The 20504-nt window shown below is 43.9% G+C and overlaps 1 protein-coding gene across 2 annotated transcripts in view; it reads left to right on the top strand.

The window, feature by feature from the left end:
* The window catches only part of LOC141082239 (uncharacterized), a 54156-nt gene extending 40595 nt beyond the window's left edge, over positions 1–13561 (top strand). The window contains exon 10 of one of the 2 annotated variants that reach the window (XM_073566179.1): positions 10299–13561. In XM_073566179.1, coding sequence (XP_073422280.1) covers positions 10299–12097 — 1799 coding nt within the window. In that variant the 3' untranslated portion in view covers positions 12098–13561. Of the gene's footprint in view, positions 1–10295 lie in introns of both variants that reach the window. The other variant, XM_073566178.1, reaches the window with a different exon arrangement.
* The last annotated feature ends 6943 nt before the right edge of the window (positions 13562–20504 follow it).

Genomic DNA, 20504 nt, shown 5'->3' with positions numbered 1-20504 from the left:
ATTTAAGATTACCCCAACACTGTATACAGCTGTACGCTTGTGACACCTTACCCATTTAATGCTTTTTATATTGTGGTCTAATCCATACTGAGCCAGTGACAGTCTGTTTCTGACTCTGGAAATATATACTGAGATTTACAATGCCCCCTACACTGTATACAGCTGTACGCTTCAGATCCCTTATAGGGATGGGCGAATCTACTCGTTAGGACTCGTTACTCTGCGAGTAGTAGGGGACTCGCAGGAGTCAGTACTCTGCGAGTTTCCAAGCGATTACTCGCACAGTAACGAGTCCAATACAAATCAATGGCAATCCTAGTTTTTTCAGAGTTTAATACAAGCAATCCTAGTTTCTTAGCGATTTTGTGTCCCCCTGCTGACACAAAATCGATAAGAAACTAGAATTGCTTGTATTAAACTCTGAAAAAAAAAATAGGAGTCTTAGCGATTTTGTGTCCCCCTGCTGACTAGTGTTGAGCTTTCCGATTGGCTGCCGAAATGACGTCATCATGATGCGCCGTCAGTTCGGGCCTTCGGGGGGGCTATGCTGACTGTCCGGGGGTCTGTACCGGCCTGCCGGTGGTCTGTGCCGGCCTGCCGGTGGCCTGTGCAGGCTCCGGTGGTCTGTGCCGGCCTGCCGGGGGGCTGTGCCGGCCTGCCGGTGGTCTGTGCAGGCTCCGGTGGTCTGTGCAGGCTCCGGTGGTCTGTGCAGGCATCGTCCGATGGGACTACAAGTCCCATCGGGCGATGCCTGCTACCATGACAGTGATTGACACATTAGCCAATGATGGGACAGTAGTAGTCCCATCATCCGGCTAATGTGTTGAATGTAAAAAAAAAAAATAAAAAAAAAAAATTACATGCTACATACATACAACATGCATACTACATATATACTACATGCAACATACATACTACATGCATACTACATACATACTACATGCATACTACATACATACTACATATATACTATATATACTATATGTAACATACATACTACATATATACTACATGCTACATACATGCAACATACATACTACATACATGCTACATACTACATGCATACTACATACATACTACATACATACAACATATATACTACATATATACTATATATACTACATGTAACATACATACTACATATATACTACATGCTACATACATGCAACATACATACTACATACATGCTACATACTACATGCATACTACATACATACTACATACATACAACATATATACTATATATACTACATGTAACATACATACTACATATATACTACATGCTACATACATGCAACATACATACTACATACATGCTACATGCATACTACATACATACACTACATGCATGCAACATGCATACTACATATATACTGCATATATACTGCATGCATGCAACATACATATATACTACATACAATACATACATATAGACATACAGTACATATAACATAGAGTACATACTTACCGTCACTTGTCACTTTGATCCCCGAAGCCATTGTCACCTGAGGGATAAATATCAAAATAAAAAAACACCAATATACTTACCCCGATCCGCAGAAGTCCACGAGGGTCCCACGTCCATCTTGCGTGGAGAACAGCAGCATCAGCTGATGCTACCGTTCTCTACCAGCTCCAGGAATACAATGACGGAAGGTAGGTATCCTTCCGCACTGTATTCCTCCACCACTGTAAAAAAAAAAAGTCCCTAGTCTCACTTTATGCCATTGCTGCGTGGGAATTTCCCATGCAGCAATGTCATAAAGTGAGACTAGGGACTTTTTTTTTTTTTTTAAAGTGGTGGAGGAATACAGTGCGGAAGGATACCTACCTTCCGTCATTGTATTCCTGGAGCTGGTAGAGAACGGTAGCATCAGCTGATGCTGCTGTTCTCCACGCAAGATGGACGTGGGACCCTCGTGGACTTCTGCGGATCGGGGTAAGTATATTGGTGTTTTTTTATTTTGATATTTATTCCTCAGACGACAATGGCTTCGGGGATCAAAGTGACAAGTGACGGTAAGTATGTACTCTATGTTATATGTACTGTATGTCTATATGTATGTATTGTATGTAGTATATATGTATGTTGCATGCATGTAGTATATATGCAGTATATATGTAGTATGCATGTTGCATGCATGTAGTGTATGTATGTAGTATGCATGTAGCATGTATGTAGTATGTATGTTGCATGTATGTAGCATGTAGCATATATGTAGTATGTATGTTACATGTAGTATATATAGTATATATGTTGTATGTATGTAGTATGTATGTAGTATGTATGTAGTATGTAGCATGTATGTAGTATGTATGTTGCATGTATGTAGCATGTAGTATATATGTAGTAGAATCATAGAATCATAGAATTGTAGAGTTGGAAGGGACCTCCTGGGCCATCTGGTCCAACCCCCTGCTCAAAGCAGGATTCGCTAAATCATCCCAGTCAGATGTCTGTCCAGCCTCTGTTTGAAGACTTCCATTGAAGGAGAACTCACCACTTCTCGTGGCAGCCTGTTCCACTCATTGATCACTCTAACTGTCAAAAAGTTTTTTCTAATATCTAATCTGTGTCTCCTCCCATTCAGTTTCATCCCATTGCTTCTAGTCTTTCCTTGTGCAAATGAGAATAAAGTTGATCCTTCTACAATGTGACAGCCCTTTAGATATTTGTAGACAGCTATTAAGTCTCCTCTCAGTCTTCTCTTTTGCAAACTAAACATTCCCAAATCCTGCAACCTTTCTTCATAAGACAGGGTTTGCAGACCGGTCACCATTCTGGTCGCTCTTTTCTGAACTTGCTCCAGTTTGTTGATGTCTTTTTTAAAATGTGGTGCCCAAAACTGGACACAATATTCCAGATGAGGTCTGACCAAAGAGGAGTAGAGGGAAATAATGACTTCACGTGATCTAGACTGTATGCTTCTGTTAATACATCCTAGAATTGCATTTGCCTTTTTTGCTGCTGCATCACACTGTTGACTCATATTCAGTCTGTGATCTATTAGTATACCCAAGTCTTTTTCACATGTGCTGTCACTTAGCCCTATTCCTCCCATTCTATATATGCTTTTTCCATTTTTATTGCCCAGATGTAGTACTTTGCATTTCTCCCTGTTAAAAACCATTCTGTTAGTTGCTGCCCACTTCTCCAGTTTATTTAAATCTTTTTGAATCCTCTCTCTCTCTTCTCTAGTATTAGCTATCCCTCCTAGCTTTGTGTCATCAGCAAATTTAATCAGTTTACCCTCAATTCCTTCATCTAAATCGTTGATAAAGATGTTGAACAATACAGGGCCCAGGACAGAGCCCTGTGGTACCCCACTTGAGACATTCTTCCAACTGGATGTGCAGCCATTTACGACCACTCTTTGGGTCCGATCACTAAGCCAGTTATGAATCCACCTAACAGTTGCCTTGTCCATTCCATACTTAATCATTTTTTCAATAAGGATTGTATGAGAGACTTTGTCAAATGCTTTGCTGAAGTCAAGATATACTATATCTACAGCATTTCCTTGATCCACCCAATCAGTGATACCGTCATAGAAGGAAATTAAGTTAGTCTGACATGACTTATTAGTTACAAACCCATGCTGACTCTGTTTAATCACTTCATTCTTATCCAGGTATTGACATACATGTTGTTTAATAATTTGTTCAAAGATCTTTCCTGGTATAGAAGTCAGACTCACCGGCCTATAGTTACCTGGGTCCACCTTCTTCCCCTTTTTGAAGATAGGAACAACATTTGCTCTTCTCCAGTCTTCTGGCACTTCTCCTGTTCTCCAAGAATTTTCAAAGATTATAGAGAGGGGTTCAAAAATTTCTTCTGCTATCTCCTTCAGTACTCTGGGGTGTAATTCATCTGGACCTGGAGACTTGAATTCATTTAGGCTAGCTAAGTGTTTCCTCACTATCTTTCTGTTTATAGATATCCTGGATTCTTCTATTCCCTTAATAGGACAGTGAATAACAGTTGATGTTACATTTCCTTTCTGAGAGAAAACAGATGCAAAATAGGAATTTAAAAGTTCAGCCTTCTCAACATCCTGTCTTACCATTTCATCATTTTCATCCTGTAAAAATCCTATAGCATCTTTGACTTTTCTTTTACTTTTGACATATCCCCAAAATCCTTTATTATTGCTTTTGACATCTCTTGCAAGCCTCAATTCATTTTCAGCTTTAGATAATCTGATTTGTGCCCTGCAGGTTCTGCAGACAGCATTATATTCTTCTTTAGATATGCCTCCCTCTTTCCATTTTATAAACATTTTTTTCTTCCTTTTTAGCATGTGCTTAAGTTCTGTGTTCATCCATCCTGGTTTCCTTAACTGCTTCCTATTCTTCCCTCTTTTCGGAATTGTTAACAATTGTGCTTTGAGAATTTCATTTTTCAAGATTTCCCATCCTTCCTGGACATTTTTGTCTTTAAGGATATCCAGCCATTGGATCCCTCCAATTCTCTTTCTGAATCCCTTAAAATCTGCCTTTCTGAAATCTAACCTTGACGTCTGAATCTTCACAGGTCTTCCGCCTCTAGTTATCCAAAATTCTAAAATAGCATGGTCGCTACCTCCTAGGGTCCCAGCCACTTTTACCTCCTCAACCATTTCCTCCCTGTTTATAAGGATTAGATCCAAGGTAGCAGTTCCCCTTGTTTTCTCCCTTACCTTTTGGAAGATAAAGTTGTCAGCAAGAGAGGATAAGAATTTCCTTGACCTGTTAGTTTTGCCTGAGAGAGATTCCCAACAAATGTCTGGATAGTTGAAATCTCCCATGACAACTATGTCATATTTTTTGGAGAACTTGGCCATTTGATGCATAAAGAGTTCATCCATATCTTCAGCTTGCACAGGCGGCCTGTAGTAAATGCCTACAATGGTGTATGTTACATGTAGTATATATAGTATATATGTAGTATGTATGTAGTATGTATGTAGTATGCATGTAGTATGCATGTAGTATGTATGTTGCATGTAGTATATATGTAGTATGCATGTTGCATGTATGTAGCATGTAATTTTTTTATTTTTTTTTTTACATTCAACACATTAGCCGGATGATGGGACTACTACTGTCCCATCATTGGCTAATTTGTCAATCACTGTCATGGTAGCAGACATCGCCCGATGGGACTTGTAGTCCCATCGGACGATGCCTGCACAGACCACCGGAGCCTGCACAGACCACCGGAGCCTGCACAGACCACCGGCAGGCCGGCACAGCCCCCCGGCAGGCCGGCACAGCCCCCCGGCAGGCCGGCACAGACCACCGGAGCCGGCACAGACCACCGGCAGGCCGGCACAGACCACCGGCAGGCCGGCACAGACCCCCCGGCAGGCCGGCACAGACCACCGGAGCCTGCACAGACCACCGGCAGGCCGGCACAGACCACCGGAGCCTGCACAGACCACCGGCAGGCCGGCACAGACCACCGGCAGGCCGGTAAAGACCCCCGGACAGTCGGCACAGCCCCCCCGAAGGCCCGAACTGACGGCGCATCATAATGCGCACAGACAGCGCATCATGATGACATCATTTCGGCAGCCAATCGGAAAGCTCAACACTAGTCAACAGGGGGACACAAAATCGCTAAGACTCCTATTTTTTTTTTTTTCAGAGTTTAATACAAGCAATTCTAGTTTCTTAGCGATTTTGTGTCAGCAGGGGGACACAAAATCGCTAAGAAACTAGGATTGCTTGTATTAAACTCTGAAAAAACTAGGATTGCCATTCCCCATTCATTAACATTGGAATCGCTGCAATACTCGCATCCCCATTCATTAACATTGGAATCGCTAGACTCGCAACGAATAGCGAGTTTCCGACTCGGACTCGTTACAGTCTAGCGATTCCGAGTATTTCAGGATTCGCCCATCCCTAATCCCTTACCCTTTTACTGATTTTTATATTGTGTAATCCATACTGACCCTAAGAGCGTTTGTGTGTGCCTCCTGAAATAAATAGGGAGATTTGCAATGTTTAAACAATGCTACAGTATATCTACCTTGTATCTGGTGATACAGTACCCTTTTTCTACTTTTTATATTCTTGGCTAATGCATACTGGGACTGAGAGCGTCTGTGTCTGCCTCCTGAAATGTCTACGGAGATTTTGAATGTTTAAACTATACTATATATACCTTGTATCTGGTGATACTGTACCCTTTTTCTCCTTTTTTAATTGTTGTCGAATCCATACTGGCCATGACAGCGTCTGTGTCTGCCTCCAAAAATATAAACGTAGATTTAGAATGTTGAAACTATACTATATATCCCTGGTATCTGGTGTTAAAATTAAACGCCACGCAGGGCTGGGGGTTACTCAGTACCGGGCCTTTCAGGCTCTTTTAAGGGGGAAGTATGTCACGGTGGTGATTGTTACACGGTCCGTGGCCCTGGGTGTCCAATAAAGAACATGACAGTTCAGATGAGGGGGAAGATGGTATGATAATTAATTTGAAAAAGGGGGATCGTGACGCCACCCATGGTACTCAGCTTGGGTAGCCAACGCTGCAATACATATCCTCTGGGACGGTGTTAAAGCATCCAAGATGATGAAGCTCTCCACGGGCACAGCTATATCCCAGGGCAGTTGAGATGGTGCTTGTGAGCCGTTGACGATGATGGTGAGTGTAGCGTGTGTAGCAGGCGAGTTGTAAAAGACATCAAGGACACAGTTGGGTGCAGTTTCTGAGTTTTTCCTCAAAAGTTTTGTGCACAAGATGACCCACTTGGTACTGTGTCCTCCGAGGGAGGGGTCCGGCAAACTCCAAGGTAGATCAGGAACACCTGTTCAAGACTCCTCCTTGTGTATCCTTTCTAGGCCGTGTCTCTGCGCTGACCTCTCCCTTCCTTCCTGTTGTGCGCCTTCGCAAACAGTATCCCAAGCGGGCAGCCACGGATCACACTGGGCTACGTGGGTCAGGCCCTGGGGTCTTTTATTCCATCTGCTGCCTTTTTGAGTTTTGAATGCGGCTGCGACTGAGGCACTTAAAGTTATCTCAGCCTCCGTCTTTCTAGCTGAGCCCTGTATTTCTCCACTACCTTCAGGAGCCACCTTCCCGAACGAGGCCTGGTTCTTCCTTCTCCAGAAACAGGCCTCACAGGTGGCTTATTGCATTTCCCATGCCCCAAAGATGCCTTCCTTCCAGTCTAGGAGCTTGGACAAGGTGTTTCTATCTTCTCTGACCCTCAGCCCTCTCACAGCAATCCTGCTCTTACTCTGTCCTGTCACCAACTGACAACTCTCTAGAAAGATCCATTTACCTCAGACTAGCTACACCCACCAACTGTCACCTTGCTCTCTCTCATTGGATGGCCATAATCACTCCACTACCTAAGCTCCTCCCACTGTACTTACCTTCAACACTAACCCCCAACACCCTTTCCTAGTTAGTCTGGGATGAGGCCATCCTCTCGCCGGGTACACACAGATGCCCTGACTAACTAGTGTGTGTGTTGAGTGCAGGTTTAGGAGTCCTGAATGGTGATCCCTCCTTACCTGAGGATGGGATACCACACCTTTGGATGAGGTGCAGTACCTCTGTGGCGACCATACCCTAAGGGGCGCCATAGTACCCTTTCTCAACTTTCTATATTGTTGTCGGATCCATACTGGGCCTGAGAGCGTCTGTGTTTGCCTCCTGAAAAGTATATGGATATTCAGCATGTTTAATCTATACTATATATACCTTGTATCTAGTGATACTGTACCCTTTTGCAAATTTTTATATTATTGTCTAATCCATACTGAGCCTGTGACCGTCTGTGTCTGACCCATGAAGTATATACGGAGATTTACAATTATCCCTAGACGGTATAGAGCTGTCTGCTTCTGATACAGTACCATATATCTGCTTGTATTTTGAGTTCATTTTCACAAAAATTATTAAGTATGGTGGAAGAGGCCGCGGACGTGGGTGTGGGGGGCCAGCTGGTACTGATGGTGGTGGTGCATCTGCTGGTAGGGCCAAAAGCACAATAGCAGCTAAGGCAGGAGGTGTTGAGCCTGCGTCATCGTCTGGCACAAGAAGCCCTTCAAGGCTCTCTTTTATGGGAGTAGGTAAACTGCTTTTAAAGCCAGAGCATCAGGAACTGCCTTACATTGCCAAAACAGCCTCCATCTTTATCACCTCCTCTTCAGAAGTTTACAAAAATGCAAGCACTGAGTTGTCAGTGCAGGCTTCTGGTCAAGAACCACCCCTTTCCTTGTCTCCTTCACCCCCACCCAAAGTGCAGGATGCGGCAGCCCACAATTCAGATTACTCCATGGAGCCCTTTTCACATGCCATGCCTGTTTTATCAAGTGAAATCCTGAATTCCCCAGTCCAACATGAATCGGAGATTGAGTGCACTGATGCACAGCCACTGCTAGATGATTCCGCTGGTACATTCACCCACAGCACTACATTCCTCTCGCACTCTAAAGAGCCAGAATGTGACACTGATGAAACTCAGGTGCCCCTTCCCGCATACTATACCACCTTACACGGTGACACAGAGGAAGGTGCAGATAAAAGTGCCGGTTCCCTGAGCAGGTGGGGGGGTCCTAATCGTGGGCAACAGCAGTGGCACAGGGCCCCTCATAGCACGCAAAAGTGTCTCTGCCGGTGGGAGGGCCCACTCGCCGTCAGACATACCGTCGTAATATGAGGGGCCCTGTGCCAGTGCCATCACCCACGAGTGGGCCACCCATGCTTGCTCAGGGCCACAGCACTTGCAGTACTTACCTCTCCCTACCGCCGTGACATCTTCCGCGTTTCCTGACAGTGACATTCAGGTTTGAGAGCGCGTTGACATTACGTCTGTATGCCCTCTACCGAAACAGTACAAGTGCAGAGAACTTGAAGATGGCAAAGCTGAGGAGTCCAGAGTACAGCAGTGCCCAGCGAGGAGAGGTATTTAATTTTTTTAAATGTTGGGAGCATTTTTGGGGGAGCAATATACACTGGAGAATGAGATATGGGGCCCATCATACACTGGAGCATCATCCATTTGGCCCATCATATACTGGAGTATTCCAAATGGGGCACATCAGACACTGGAGCAGCATTTATGGGGCCCATTATACACTGGAGCATTAGAAATAGGGCCCATTATATATGGAGCATTATTTGGGCCCATAACACACTGGAGCATCGTCCATGGAGACCAACATATACTGGAGCATTCCAAATGGGGGACATCAGACACTGGAGCAGCATTTACGGGGAGCATTATACACTGGAGCATTAGAAATGGGGCCCATTATATATGGAGCATTATTTGGGCCCATAACACTGGAGCATCGTCCATGGGGACCAACATATACTGGAGCATTTCAAATGGGTTACATCAGACACTGGAGCAGCATTTATGGGGCCCATTATACACTGGAGCATTAGAAATGGGGCCCATTATATATAGAGCATTATTTGGGCTCATAAGACAGTGGAGCATCATCCATGGGGACCAACATATACTATAGCATTATGTGGAGCTCATCATATACTGTATGGAACATTATATGGGACCAATTATTCTGTATGGAGAAATATATGGCGCTCATTATTCTGTATGGTGCACTAGGTGGTGGCCATAATACTGTATGAAGTAATATACTGTACTTTTTGAGCTATTGTAGAATTTAAAATAGATAATATCAGTCATGTCATGTAAGCAGTGAAATATTTTTCATTGTACTATACCTATATTTCTGTGCGGTATCGGAGCATTATGAATTGTGGTATGTGTTAAAAGGGCGCACTGACACTCTTTGGCCCAGGGCACATGAAAACCTGGCGTCAGCCCTACCCCCCCCACAACTTTAGCCAAATAAGCCCCAGTTTTCAATGCGTAAGTATTATTATAAAGTAAATTAAGGTTGACAAGCTTAAGTAATAAGAATTGATGTCGTTGCCATTAAAATGGGCACTGTAGGTGTGTTTACTGTCCTCCACTCCCTACCGACTTTGCTGCCCTATTGACTTGCATTGGGTTCCGTGTTTCAGTCGGACCCCGACTTTTCCCTATAGTCGGCCGATTTCGTTCGACCCGACTTTTAAGAAAGTCGTGTTTCATGAAACCAGACTCGACCCGAAAAAAGGAAGTGTCGCTCATCTCTACCAAACACTACTGGTTCATCCAACAAAGTTTTCTACTAGACTGTGAACAGTCATTGTCTTAGTAAATGATTAAAGTTTTTTACATAGCTTGCCATTTTTATGGACAGTTTAAGTAGAAATGTTCAAAAATATAAAACTCAAGGATATTTTATTAATAAATAATAATTGTTTTATATCTTAGCAGATGACTGTACCAGGAGATCAGATGGACAGCTGACATCTTCAATTTTTAAATCTGATCTTGAGATCCTACAAGATACAATTGAAGTGAATGCCATTACTCCAGATATATCATCATCCATTCACAGCAAAGATCTGTCATCTGATCCTATGAAACAGGTCCCATCTTCTGATTCATTACTGACTACTAAGGAAAATCAAAGTCACAAAAGAGGCAATAAAAAACAAACTGCTGCTAAAGCAAAGAAGTCATTCTCATGTTCAGAATGTGGGAAATGTTTTACATGGAAATCACGTTTTGTTACACACCAAAGAACTCACACAGGGGAGAAGCCTTTTTCCTGTTCAGAATGTGGGAAATGTTTTACACTGAAATCAGATTTGGTTAATCACCATAGAACTCACACAGCGGAGAAGCCTTTTTCCTGTTCAGAATGTGGGAAATGTTTTATACAGAAATCACATTTTGTTACTCACCAGAGAACTCACACAGGGGTGAAGCCTTTTTCCTGTTCAGAATGTGGGAAATGTTTTAACCGGAAATCACATTTGGTTAATCATCATAGAACTCACACAGGGGAGAAGCCTTTTTCATGTTCAGAATGTGGGAAATGTTTTAACCAGAAATCAGATTTGGTTAATCACCAGAGAAATCACACAGGGGAGAAGCGTTTTTCCTGTTCAGAATGTGGGAAATCTTTTAACCAGAAATCACATTTGGTTAATCACCATAGAACTCACACTGGGGAGAAGCCTTTTTCATGTTCAGAATGTGGGAAATGTTTTAACCAGAAATCAGATTTGGTTAATCACCAGAGAAATCACACAGGGGAGAAGCGTTTTTCCTGTTCAGAATGTGGGAAATCTTTTAACCAGAAATCACATTTGGTTAATCACCATAGAACTCACACAGGGGAGAAGCCTTTTTCATGTTCAGAATGTGGGAAATGTTTTGCACATAAATCACATTTTGTTAGACACCAGAGAACTCACACAGGGGAGAAGCCTTTTTCCTGTTCAGAATGTGGGAAATGTTTTAACCAGAAATCAGATTTGGCTAATCACCATAAAATTCACACAGGAGAGAAGCCTTTTTCATGTTCAGAATGTGGGAAATGTTTCTGCACTAAATCAGAATGTGTTAGGCACCATCGATCTCACACAGGGGAGAAGCCTTTTTCCTGTTCAGAATGTGGGAAATGTTTTACATGGAAATCACGTTTTGTTACACACCAAAGAACTCACACAGGGGAGAAGCCTTTTTCCTGTTCAGAATGTGGGAAATGTTTTACACTGAAATCAGATTTGGTTAATCACCATAGAACTCACACAGCGGAGAAGCCTTTTTCCTGTTCAGAATGTGGGAAATGTTTTATACAGAAATCACATTTTGTTACTCACCAGAGAACTCACACAGGGGTGAAGCCTTTTTCCTGTTCAGAATGTGGGAAATGTTTTAACCGGAAATCACATTTGGTTTATCATCATAGAACTCACACAGGGGAGAAGCCTTTTTCATGTTCAGAATGTGGAAAATGTTTTAACCAGAAATCAGATTTGGTTAATCACCAGAGAAATCACACAGGGGAGAAGCGTTTTTCCTGTTCAGAATGTGGGAAATCTTTTAACCAGAAATCACATTTGGTTAATCACCATAGAACTCACACAGGGGAGAAGCCTTTTTCATGTTCAGAATGTGGGAAATGTTTTGCACATAAATCACATTTTGTTAGACACCAGAGAACTCACACAGGGGAGAAGCCTTTTTCCTGTTCAGAATGTGGGAAATGTTTCTGCACATAAATCACATTTTGTTAATCACCAGAGAACACACACAGGGGAGAAACCTTTTTCATGTTCAGAATGCGGGAAATGTTTTTGCACTAAATCACATTGTGTTAGGCACCAGAGAACTCACCAGGGGAGAAGCCTTTTTCATGTTCAGAATGTGGAACAATTTTTAACCAGAAATGGAGTCTTGTTCCACACCAAATAACTCACACAGGGGAGAAACTTCCTTCATGCTTAATCGAAAATAAATCTTGATCACATCAGAGAAGCCATTTTTCCTGTTCATAATGTGGGAAATGTTTTAACAGAAATGGAATCTTACTACTAATAATAATCTTTCTTTTTATATAGCACTAACCTATTCCGCAGCCCTTTACAGTTTGCACACATTATCATCACTGTCCTCAATGGGGCTCACAATGTAAATTCCCTATCAGTATGTCTTTCAAATGTGGGAGGAAACCCATGCAAACACAGGGAGAACATACAAACTCCTTGCAGATGTTGTCCTTGATGGGAGTTGAACCCAGGATTACAGCACTACAAGGCTGCAGTGCTAACGACTGAGCCACCTCAACAGAGAACATACACAGGGGAGAAGCCTTTTTGATTTTCTTAATGTTGTCAATATTTTACTTGGAAATCAGCTGTTAATAAACATCAGAAACGTCACATAGGGGAGAAGCCTTTTTTATGTTCATAATGTTGGAATAGTTTTAACCAAAATTGAATTTTCTTAAATGGGTTGTCTCTTGTCATTCCTCCTGTATGCTGAAAAAAGGATAAAACTAAACTTTATTAATTCCAAATGTAAAACTATACCCATAATTCACCCCCTGAATGTTAGTCAGAAGGTGACTAATAGAAAAAAACATGTACCCCACATCTCAGTATATAGGGTGAGGTGATGTATACACACTCACTCTCCAAGCCTCACATTTCTACGGGTTTCATTGTCCTCACCAAAGGCGTCATCAGGTGACTATTTAATATTGATCTATATTCCAGCGAGACTGGACAAAAAAAAATTAAAATCATGTTATCTGAAACAGAAAACTAGCCACATATCGGCAGATCCCAGACTTCAAACTTTATACTTCGTATAGTTTTTACATCACGAGGGACATGGATCTATCATTCTACAGGAAACAACCTAGGGGTTTTCAGCCTTGGTTGGAAGAATACAGATCTGCTTCATTCACCATCGCTGAACCATGGATACGTTTGGAGAAGCCAGGTTGTGATCCTCGGATTAACTGGCCTTTTACCTTGTATGGACTGAATGGATTGTCATCTTCCTACGCTTGTCGTTACCTCCTCTCTGAGCGTGCCACAGGTGGGGTAGCGACCCCAGGAGCAAATCAGCGGAAGGCTGAGACTCTGTAATGTGCACTCTGTTGGGTATTTTGCTGGGACTGTTCTATGTGTTATCTGCCTGTTTTGTGGTACAATAAAGCATTGCCACACTGCATTACACTCACTGTGTGTTGTCTGAGTAGCGTTATGCCCATGTTAAAGGGAGAGCCTGCGTTCGGTGGGATGATCCCTGATCCATGTCGTTTCGGCCAGCGGACCGGGGTGCGCGCTGACAACCCATGTCTCCACAGGCATGATTCAATAGTCTCAATGGGAGGCTAGAAGCTTTCTAAACCCGATCGGCTCTGCTACATACAGGCAATGATCAGATCACCTGCATGTAGCAGAGTTGCTCACTTGCTATGAGCGCCGACCACTGGGCAGAGCTCATAGGATCCGGAAGTGACAACCATAGAGGTCTGCTGGAGACCTCTGGTTGTCATTCCAACCTATCGGTGACCGCGATCACGTGACAGGGTCACCGATGTGCGGGATTTCTGGCCCATCATGTGTGAGAAAAGATGTGGGCTCAGCGCTGGAGCCCACATCAAAAGGAGGGAGTCCGACATCAGCGTACATTTACACCCGATGTCAGAAAGGGATTAAAAGGGATTGTTTTTACAGACAGAAGTGGTATTTAATCATGTATACATACAAATAATTACAAAAATACACAGCTTCTAATGTGAAATAGTATAGAGTTAAGACAAAAAATATATGTGTAAATATAAAAATTCAGGCAAATGTCAAATGTTCAAAACCACAGCAAAAAGCAGAGATGCTGACCTGCCCAGACCTCCAAACAAATGCACTGTCAGGGTGAGTGGGCCCATATAGTTAAGATGGGGGCAACACAGGTGCAAGAATACCGATGAGACAACCACTCACAACCTACCAGTGTATGGAGGGGTCGGATGCTTGGTATATTAATGCACAATGAAGACTTGTATGCTCCGCTGTTCACACAATGGTAATGCATATCATCCAGGCTAACAGCCTATTAGTTACGCCCATAGTATTAGATCAGGCGGGCTGCCTAGCGCTATCCAAATGCATCCCATGTGAACAGACACCACAGTTTACAAGACCGAATGGGCCCAACTGCACCCTGAAAAATAAAGTGCAAAAAACACATATAAAAAATATGAGAGGTATTAGTAAATATTTTCGCCAAATAACGTAAGCAAGTAACCCACGTCATGCGTTGGCCTAAAAAAGTGTCAAAGGACTCACAGAAATCGCTTCTACCTCCACCACTGCTGCTGCTGCTAATGTTTTGGCGTTGAAGAATTGACGGTCCAGAGGTTGGAAGTCTACAGCTGCGATGTGAACGGTGTGATTCACTGCCGTATTGGGGAAAAGCTCTCTTAGGCCGGTTTCACATTTGCGTTTCAGGGCGCAGCGACAGCCTGCGCACGGCCACCGCTAAGCCCCGCCCCTGCCGCGCCTCCTCCAGTAGCTCCGCCTACCGGTGCATGACGCTGCATGCGTCCTGCGTCCCCTATCTTTATCACTGGGGATGTAGGCCGTGCGCAGTATGTGTTTGGCGGCACATGCGTCCTTTTGACGGTGCGCCGAGCGCAACCAAATTGCAACAGGTTGCGTTTGGCTGCGCTCGGCGCATCGTCAAAAGGACGCATGCGCCGCCAAATGCATACTGCGCACGGCCTACATCCCCAGTGATAAAGATAGGGGATGCAGGACACATGCAGCGTCATGCGCCGGTAGGTGGAGCTACCGGAGGAGGCGTGGCAGGGGGCGGGGCTTAGCGGCGGCCATGCACAGGCCGTCGCTGCGCCCTGAAACGCAAATGTGAAACCGGCCTTAAGGTTGTGTAAAAGCGTGTTTCAATACTACTGCATTCGCTGTTTCTTTTCTAGGGTGGGGATCATCTGGCAAAATTTGGTTTTATAACGTGGATCTAATAAAGTGGCAACCCAGTGGTCAGCATTATTCCTCATCATAACTATACGGGGATCATGTTGCAGATAGTGCAGCAAGAAGGCACTCATATGTCGGGCTCTACCATGAGGTCCAAGCCCATGCTGTGTTGGTGGCTGGGTAACAATGAGGCTCATTTCCTCCATCTCAACCCTCCAACCACGCATAACAGAGAGGGGAGTATTATCCTCTTCATCTTACAGTTGCTCGCCCATCACCTCTTTCTCCTCCATTTGTTCCTCGGATCTTGCACCTTCCATAACAGCTTGTCTATCACCACCCCCCTCGATCACAGTAATCCACCCTCCCTTGGTACCCACCTGTGTAGCGACAGTCTTGAACTTAGAGACAGTATTATCCCTTCTGCATCCTCCTCTGCTTCCTCCTCTTCTTCTGGGACCACCATCTCTTCCTGCAGGCTATTCAATGTCTTCTCCAGCATATAGATGACCGGAATAGTGATGCTGATGATGGCGGCATCAGTGATAACTATCTCCGTAGCCATTTTGAAACTGTGCAGAAGGGTGCAGAAGTCCTTAATCTGTGCGCACTCTGTAAATGTGACATGCGCCAGGTCCATACTGCATTGGCCCAGGCTATATGACATGACATACTGCGTCAGGGCTTGTTGCTGCTGCCACAGTCGCTCCAACGTGCAGAGTGGAATTCCACTGCAAGTCGATGAGGAGAGGGGTGTGAACGGCAAAAATGAGCACACAGCTTACGTGCCTTCTTGAGCAGTTCACCCAGGCCAGAATAGTGGTGGAGAATACGCTGTACCACCAATTTGAGAACATGAGCCATGCAAGGCACATGTGTGGGCTTGCCTTGCCGTAGGGCCGCCACCAAGTTTGCACCCTTAACACCTTCCCTGCATGCAGGTTCAGCGGAGACAGCCATTGATCAAACTGAGCCTGGAGAACTGTCCACAACTCTTCAGCTGTATGACTGCGATCTCAAAGACATATCAATTTTAAGACTGCCTGATTGCAGAGAGCCCTGACTGTGCAGTACGGAGGTGGTGGGGGTCTGCTCCGCACTTGGAATGCGTGTCTCATTAGGGCAGAGGTTGAGGGCATAGGTGGAGGCCCTAGAGGTGATAGAGGAGGCAAAAGCAGTGGAGGAAGTGTTAAATGTAGAGTTTTATCCTGCAAGCCTTGGGGATTCCAAGACTTGTGGAGCAGCACCTGTCCCCACAGCCAGTAGAGTCACCCAGTGCCCAGTCAGCGAGATGTAACCCCCTTGGCCATGCTTACTCGTCCAAGTGTCTGTGATGAAATGCATTCCAGCAGACAGCGATTTTGTCATGGAACGGGTGATTTCTGCGACATGCTGGTGTAGCACAGGCACAGCTTTCTTAGAAAAGTAATAGCAACTGGGTAATTGGTACTGGGGGACTGCGACGGCTATCAGATTTCGGAAACTGTCTGTATCAGGCAGAAAGGCAGCATTTCCGTGGCCAACAAATTGGAGATGGTGGAGTTCAACCTCTTTGCTTCCTCCTACGCATGACAAAGCTATCTTTTACGTGACCACAACTGCGGAACCATGGGCTGGCTGCAGTGCTGAGAGAGGGCGGAGAACGATGAACCGGACAAACTGCTGGACCGTGAGAGTTGCAGGCGGAGATGTTACTGTGGTTTGAGAAACTTGTGGTGTGATAGTTCTCTCTGATCAGTCAAAAACTAGGCTTGTCCGGTTCCGTTACAGCTGAAGGCGGCATCTCAGTCAGCGTGATTTGCGCAAGTACAGAACGTGAGGTTTTGTGGTTGAAGATCTGCATCTCAATAGTTGATACAGTAACCAAGGAGGAGGAAGCAGCAGATGTGATTGAAGGGGCGGCTGATGGTTGTTGATGTCCGCTGGTCCGCATTTTTGTGCAGTGGAATTCCCACAGTAAAGCATGTTAACATAGTTAAAAAGAAGACATTTGTCCATCTAGTTCAGCCTATATTCCATCAGAATAAATCCCCAGATCTACGTCCTTCTAAAGAACCTAATAACTGTAAGATACAATATTGTTGCGCTCCAGGAAGACATCCAGGCCTCTCTTGAACCACTTGGCTGAGTTCGCCTTTACCACCTCCTCAGGCAAGGAATTCCAAATTCTCCCTGCCCCAACAGTAAAGAATCCTTTTCTCTGTTGGTGGAAAAACCTTCTCTCCTCCAGACGCAGAGAATGCCCCCTTGTGACCGTCACCTTCCTTGGTATAAACAGATGCTCGGAGTGATTGTATTGTCCCCTTAAATACTTATACATAGTTATTAAATTGCCCCTCAGTTGTTTTTTTTCTAGACTAAATAATCCTAATTTTGCTAATCTCTCTGGGTATTGTAGTTCCCCCATCCCCTTTATTAATTTTGCTGCCCTCCTTTGTACTCGCTCTAGTTCCATTATATCCTTCCTGAGCACCGGTGTCCAAAACTGTACCAGTACTCCATGTGTGGTGTAACCAGGGATTTGTACAGAGGCAGTATAATGCTCTCATCATGTGTATCCAGACCTCTTTAATGCACCCCATGATCCTGTTTTCCTTGGAAGCCGCTGCCTAGCACTGGCTGCTCCAGGTAAGTTTATCATTAACTAGGATCCCCAAGTCCTTCTCCATGTCAGATTTACACAGTGGTTTCCCGTTCAGTGTGTAATGGTGATATGGACTCCTTCTTCCCATGTGTATAACCTTATATGTATCATTGCTAAACTGCATCTGCCACCTTTCGGCCCAGCTTTCCAACCTATCCAGATGCATCTGTAGCAGAATACTATCTTCTCTTGTATTGACTGCTTTACATAGTTTTGCATCATCTGCAAATATCGATATTTTACTGTGTAAACCTTCTACCAGATTGTTACTAAATATGTTGATTAGAATAGGTCCCACACCAACCCCTGTGGTACCCCACTGGTCACAGCGACCCAGTTAGAGAATATACCATTTATAACTACCCTCTGCTTTCTATCACTAAGCCTGTTACTTACCCATTCACACACATTTTCCCCCAGACCCAGCATTCTCATTTTGTGTGCCAACCTCTTGTGTGGCACGGTGGCACGGTATCAAACGCTTTGGAAAAATCAAGCTATACTATGTCCAATGACTCACCTTGGTCCAGCCTATAGCTTACCTCTTCATAAAACTGATTAGATTGGTTTGACATGAGCGATTCCTCAAAACCCCATGCTGATATGGCGTTACACAGTAATTCTCATTGAGATAATCCAGAATAACATCCCTTAGAAACCCTTCAAATATTTTACCAACAATAGAGGTTAGACTTACTGGCCTAGCCCTTGTGTTGATTGTGCATGTGAAAGTTCATGTTGTAGTCAAATTATTGCACTTTTTACCTCAGCTCAGTTTTTTTTTTGCAAAGTTGACAGATTATGTGAGTTGGCTCATAATTTGCAGTGTCAAAAAAGGCCCAGATTACGCAACCCTTGCCACCTCTGCAAACTGCAGACCCATGGACGAAGCTGGTGAGAGGCACAGTTGTGGCTGAGGATGCATCGCTCGTCGTGGCTGCCTCACTGCGTGTTTGCGATGAACAGTGCAGCATAACCTCGTTTTCCTTCTCAGATGACCTACTCAGCTGTGTGTCTCTATGTTCACACCAACTGGGATCTATCACCTCATCATCATCCTCCATGTTATCACATTCCTCGCCATTGGAGTCACCCTCCTCCTCTTCTTGCCCTGACAGCACAGTACAATCCACATGCGCCTCAGATATCTGAGTCTCATCAGGACCATCTCCCCCAGGGGTAAGCGTCTGCTGATGAGGGTCAGGATGCTGTTCAGACCCTACTTTGTCCTGCCCCGGATCCAGCTAAATAAATTTTGGGCATCGGTGCAGATTTCCTCCTCTTGACTCTGTGAAGCTTTTGAGTACACTTCTGATGAATTCGGGATAGAATGTGTGAACAACTCTTCAGACTCACCCATCTGTGGTTCCGTACAGTCAATTGAGCGGTTGGATAGTTGGGATGCGGTTGGAAGTAAATGGAATTTTGGTGCCACATCTATGGACTGTACTGGGTGTGATGTAGGAGGAGGAGGAAGAGGAGAGGCCACTTGAATGTACACTTTGTCAAAGAAATGGTTAATCTTAGTTTCCTTAAATCTAGAAAAATAACTGAAAAACAACTTGTAACCCGTGACACTATTTTTATTGCTATCATCTGCCTATGTGGTTGGATAATTCTGCCAGTGGTCAGTTCCAAATTCCCCTTTTCTTCCTTGAATAATGTCTAAATATGTTGAGGCCAAATATCTATCTGGGCAAAATGTACTAACAGGATATGGTTCCATGAATTGTTAAATTGACATAAGGGAAAAGCCAAAACCCCCACATACCCGTCACCTCCAATTAAATAATATCTCATAACTCATGATATAGTTGACATATCGTTATATAACTATCATTCTTACCAATTATTGTGAAATCTTTCCTCCATTTTTGCCAATTGTTACACAATGTTACGGAATTGTCCATATTTGTTCATTTCCTCTTCTAGTGGGCTATAAAAGATCCAGCCTGACCCCCCTAATAAAGGAGATTTACTTGATAGACAAGCAACCTGTGTCTCTCGTTTTATTTCTCCCAATCCTAGGTACCTAGGCAAAAGCTCCACCTGAGCTATACCCGAGGAGACATAGAAATCCCTTCTCCGACAACTTGGAGGCCCCAGCGAGATATAATATTCCCCTTTGACTTTCATCTCAGACTGAACAATTGACCGCCTCTATCCTGAACAGAAAACCAGATCCCGGGTAAGTGAGTAGAATTGTTACTCACACAGTTTTCTCTCCGGGAAAGGAGGCTTTCTGGAGTCAGTCTTTGGATTTCTAACGGGAAAAGCCCTCGGGTAAAAAGGTATATATTATTTGTTATCTCTTGCTTGATTGTCTGTTTAAGTGCTGTTAACAATTGTTTTGTTTCAGGATGAAGTGCGCTGATTTCCCATTTGTTTTGTCTGTATCTATAACAAAGGTTCCTGTCTTTCTGTTTGTAATGATGTCAGTGTTTGTTAATATTGAAAATATTGCAATCAGATTGTCTTGATCCTGCTTTGCTATACTTGGTTTATGTTTGTTCTAACTTTTATTCTTCTTTTGTTTGT

The sequence above is a fragment of the Dendrobates tinctorius genome, unplaced genomic scaffold (assembly GCF_039654945.1).
Source record: "Dendrobates tinctorius isolate UK_male_01 unplaced genomic scaffold, ASM3965494v1 ptg000017l, whole genome shotgun sequence".
NCBI lineage: Eukaryota > Metazoa > Chordata > Amphibia > Anura > Dendrobatidae > Dendrobates > Dendrobates tinctorius.
Note: the sequence above shows the minus strand (reverse complement) of the source record. Positions and strands in the feature narration are given on the sequence as shown.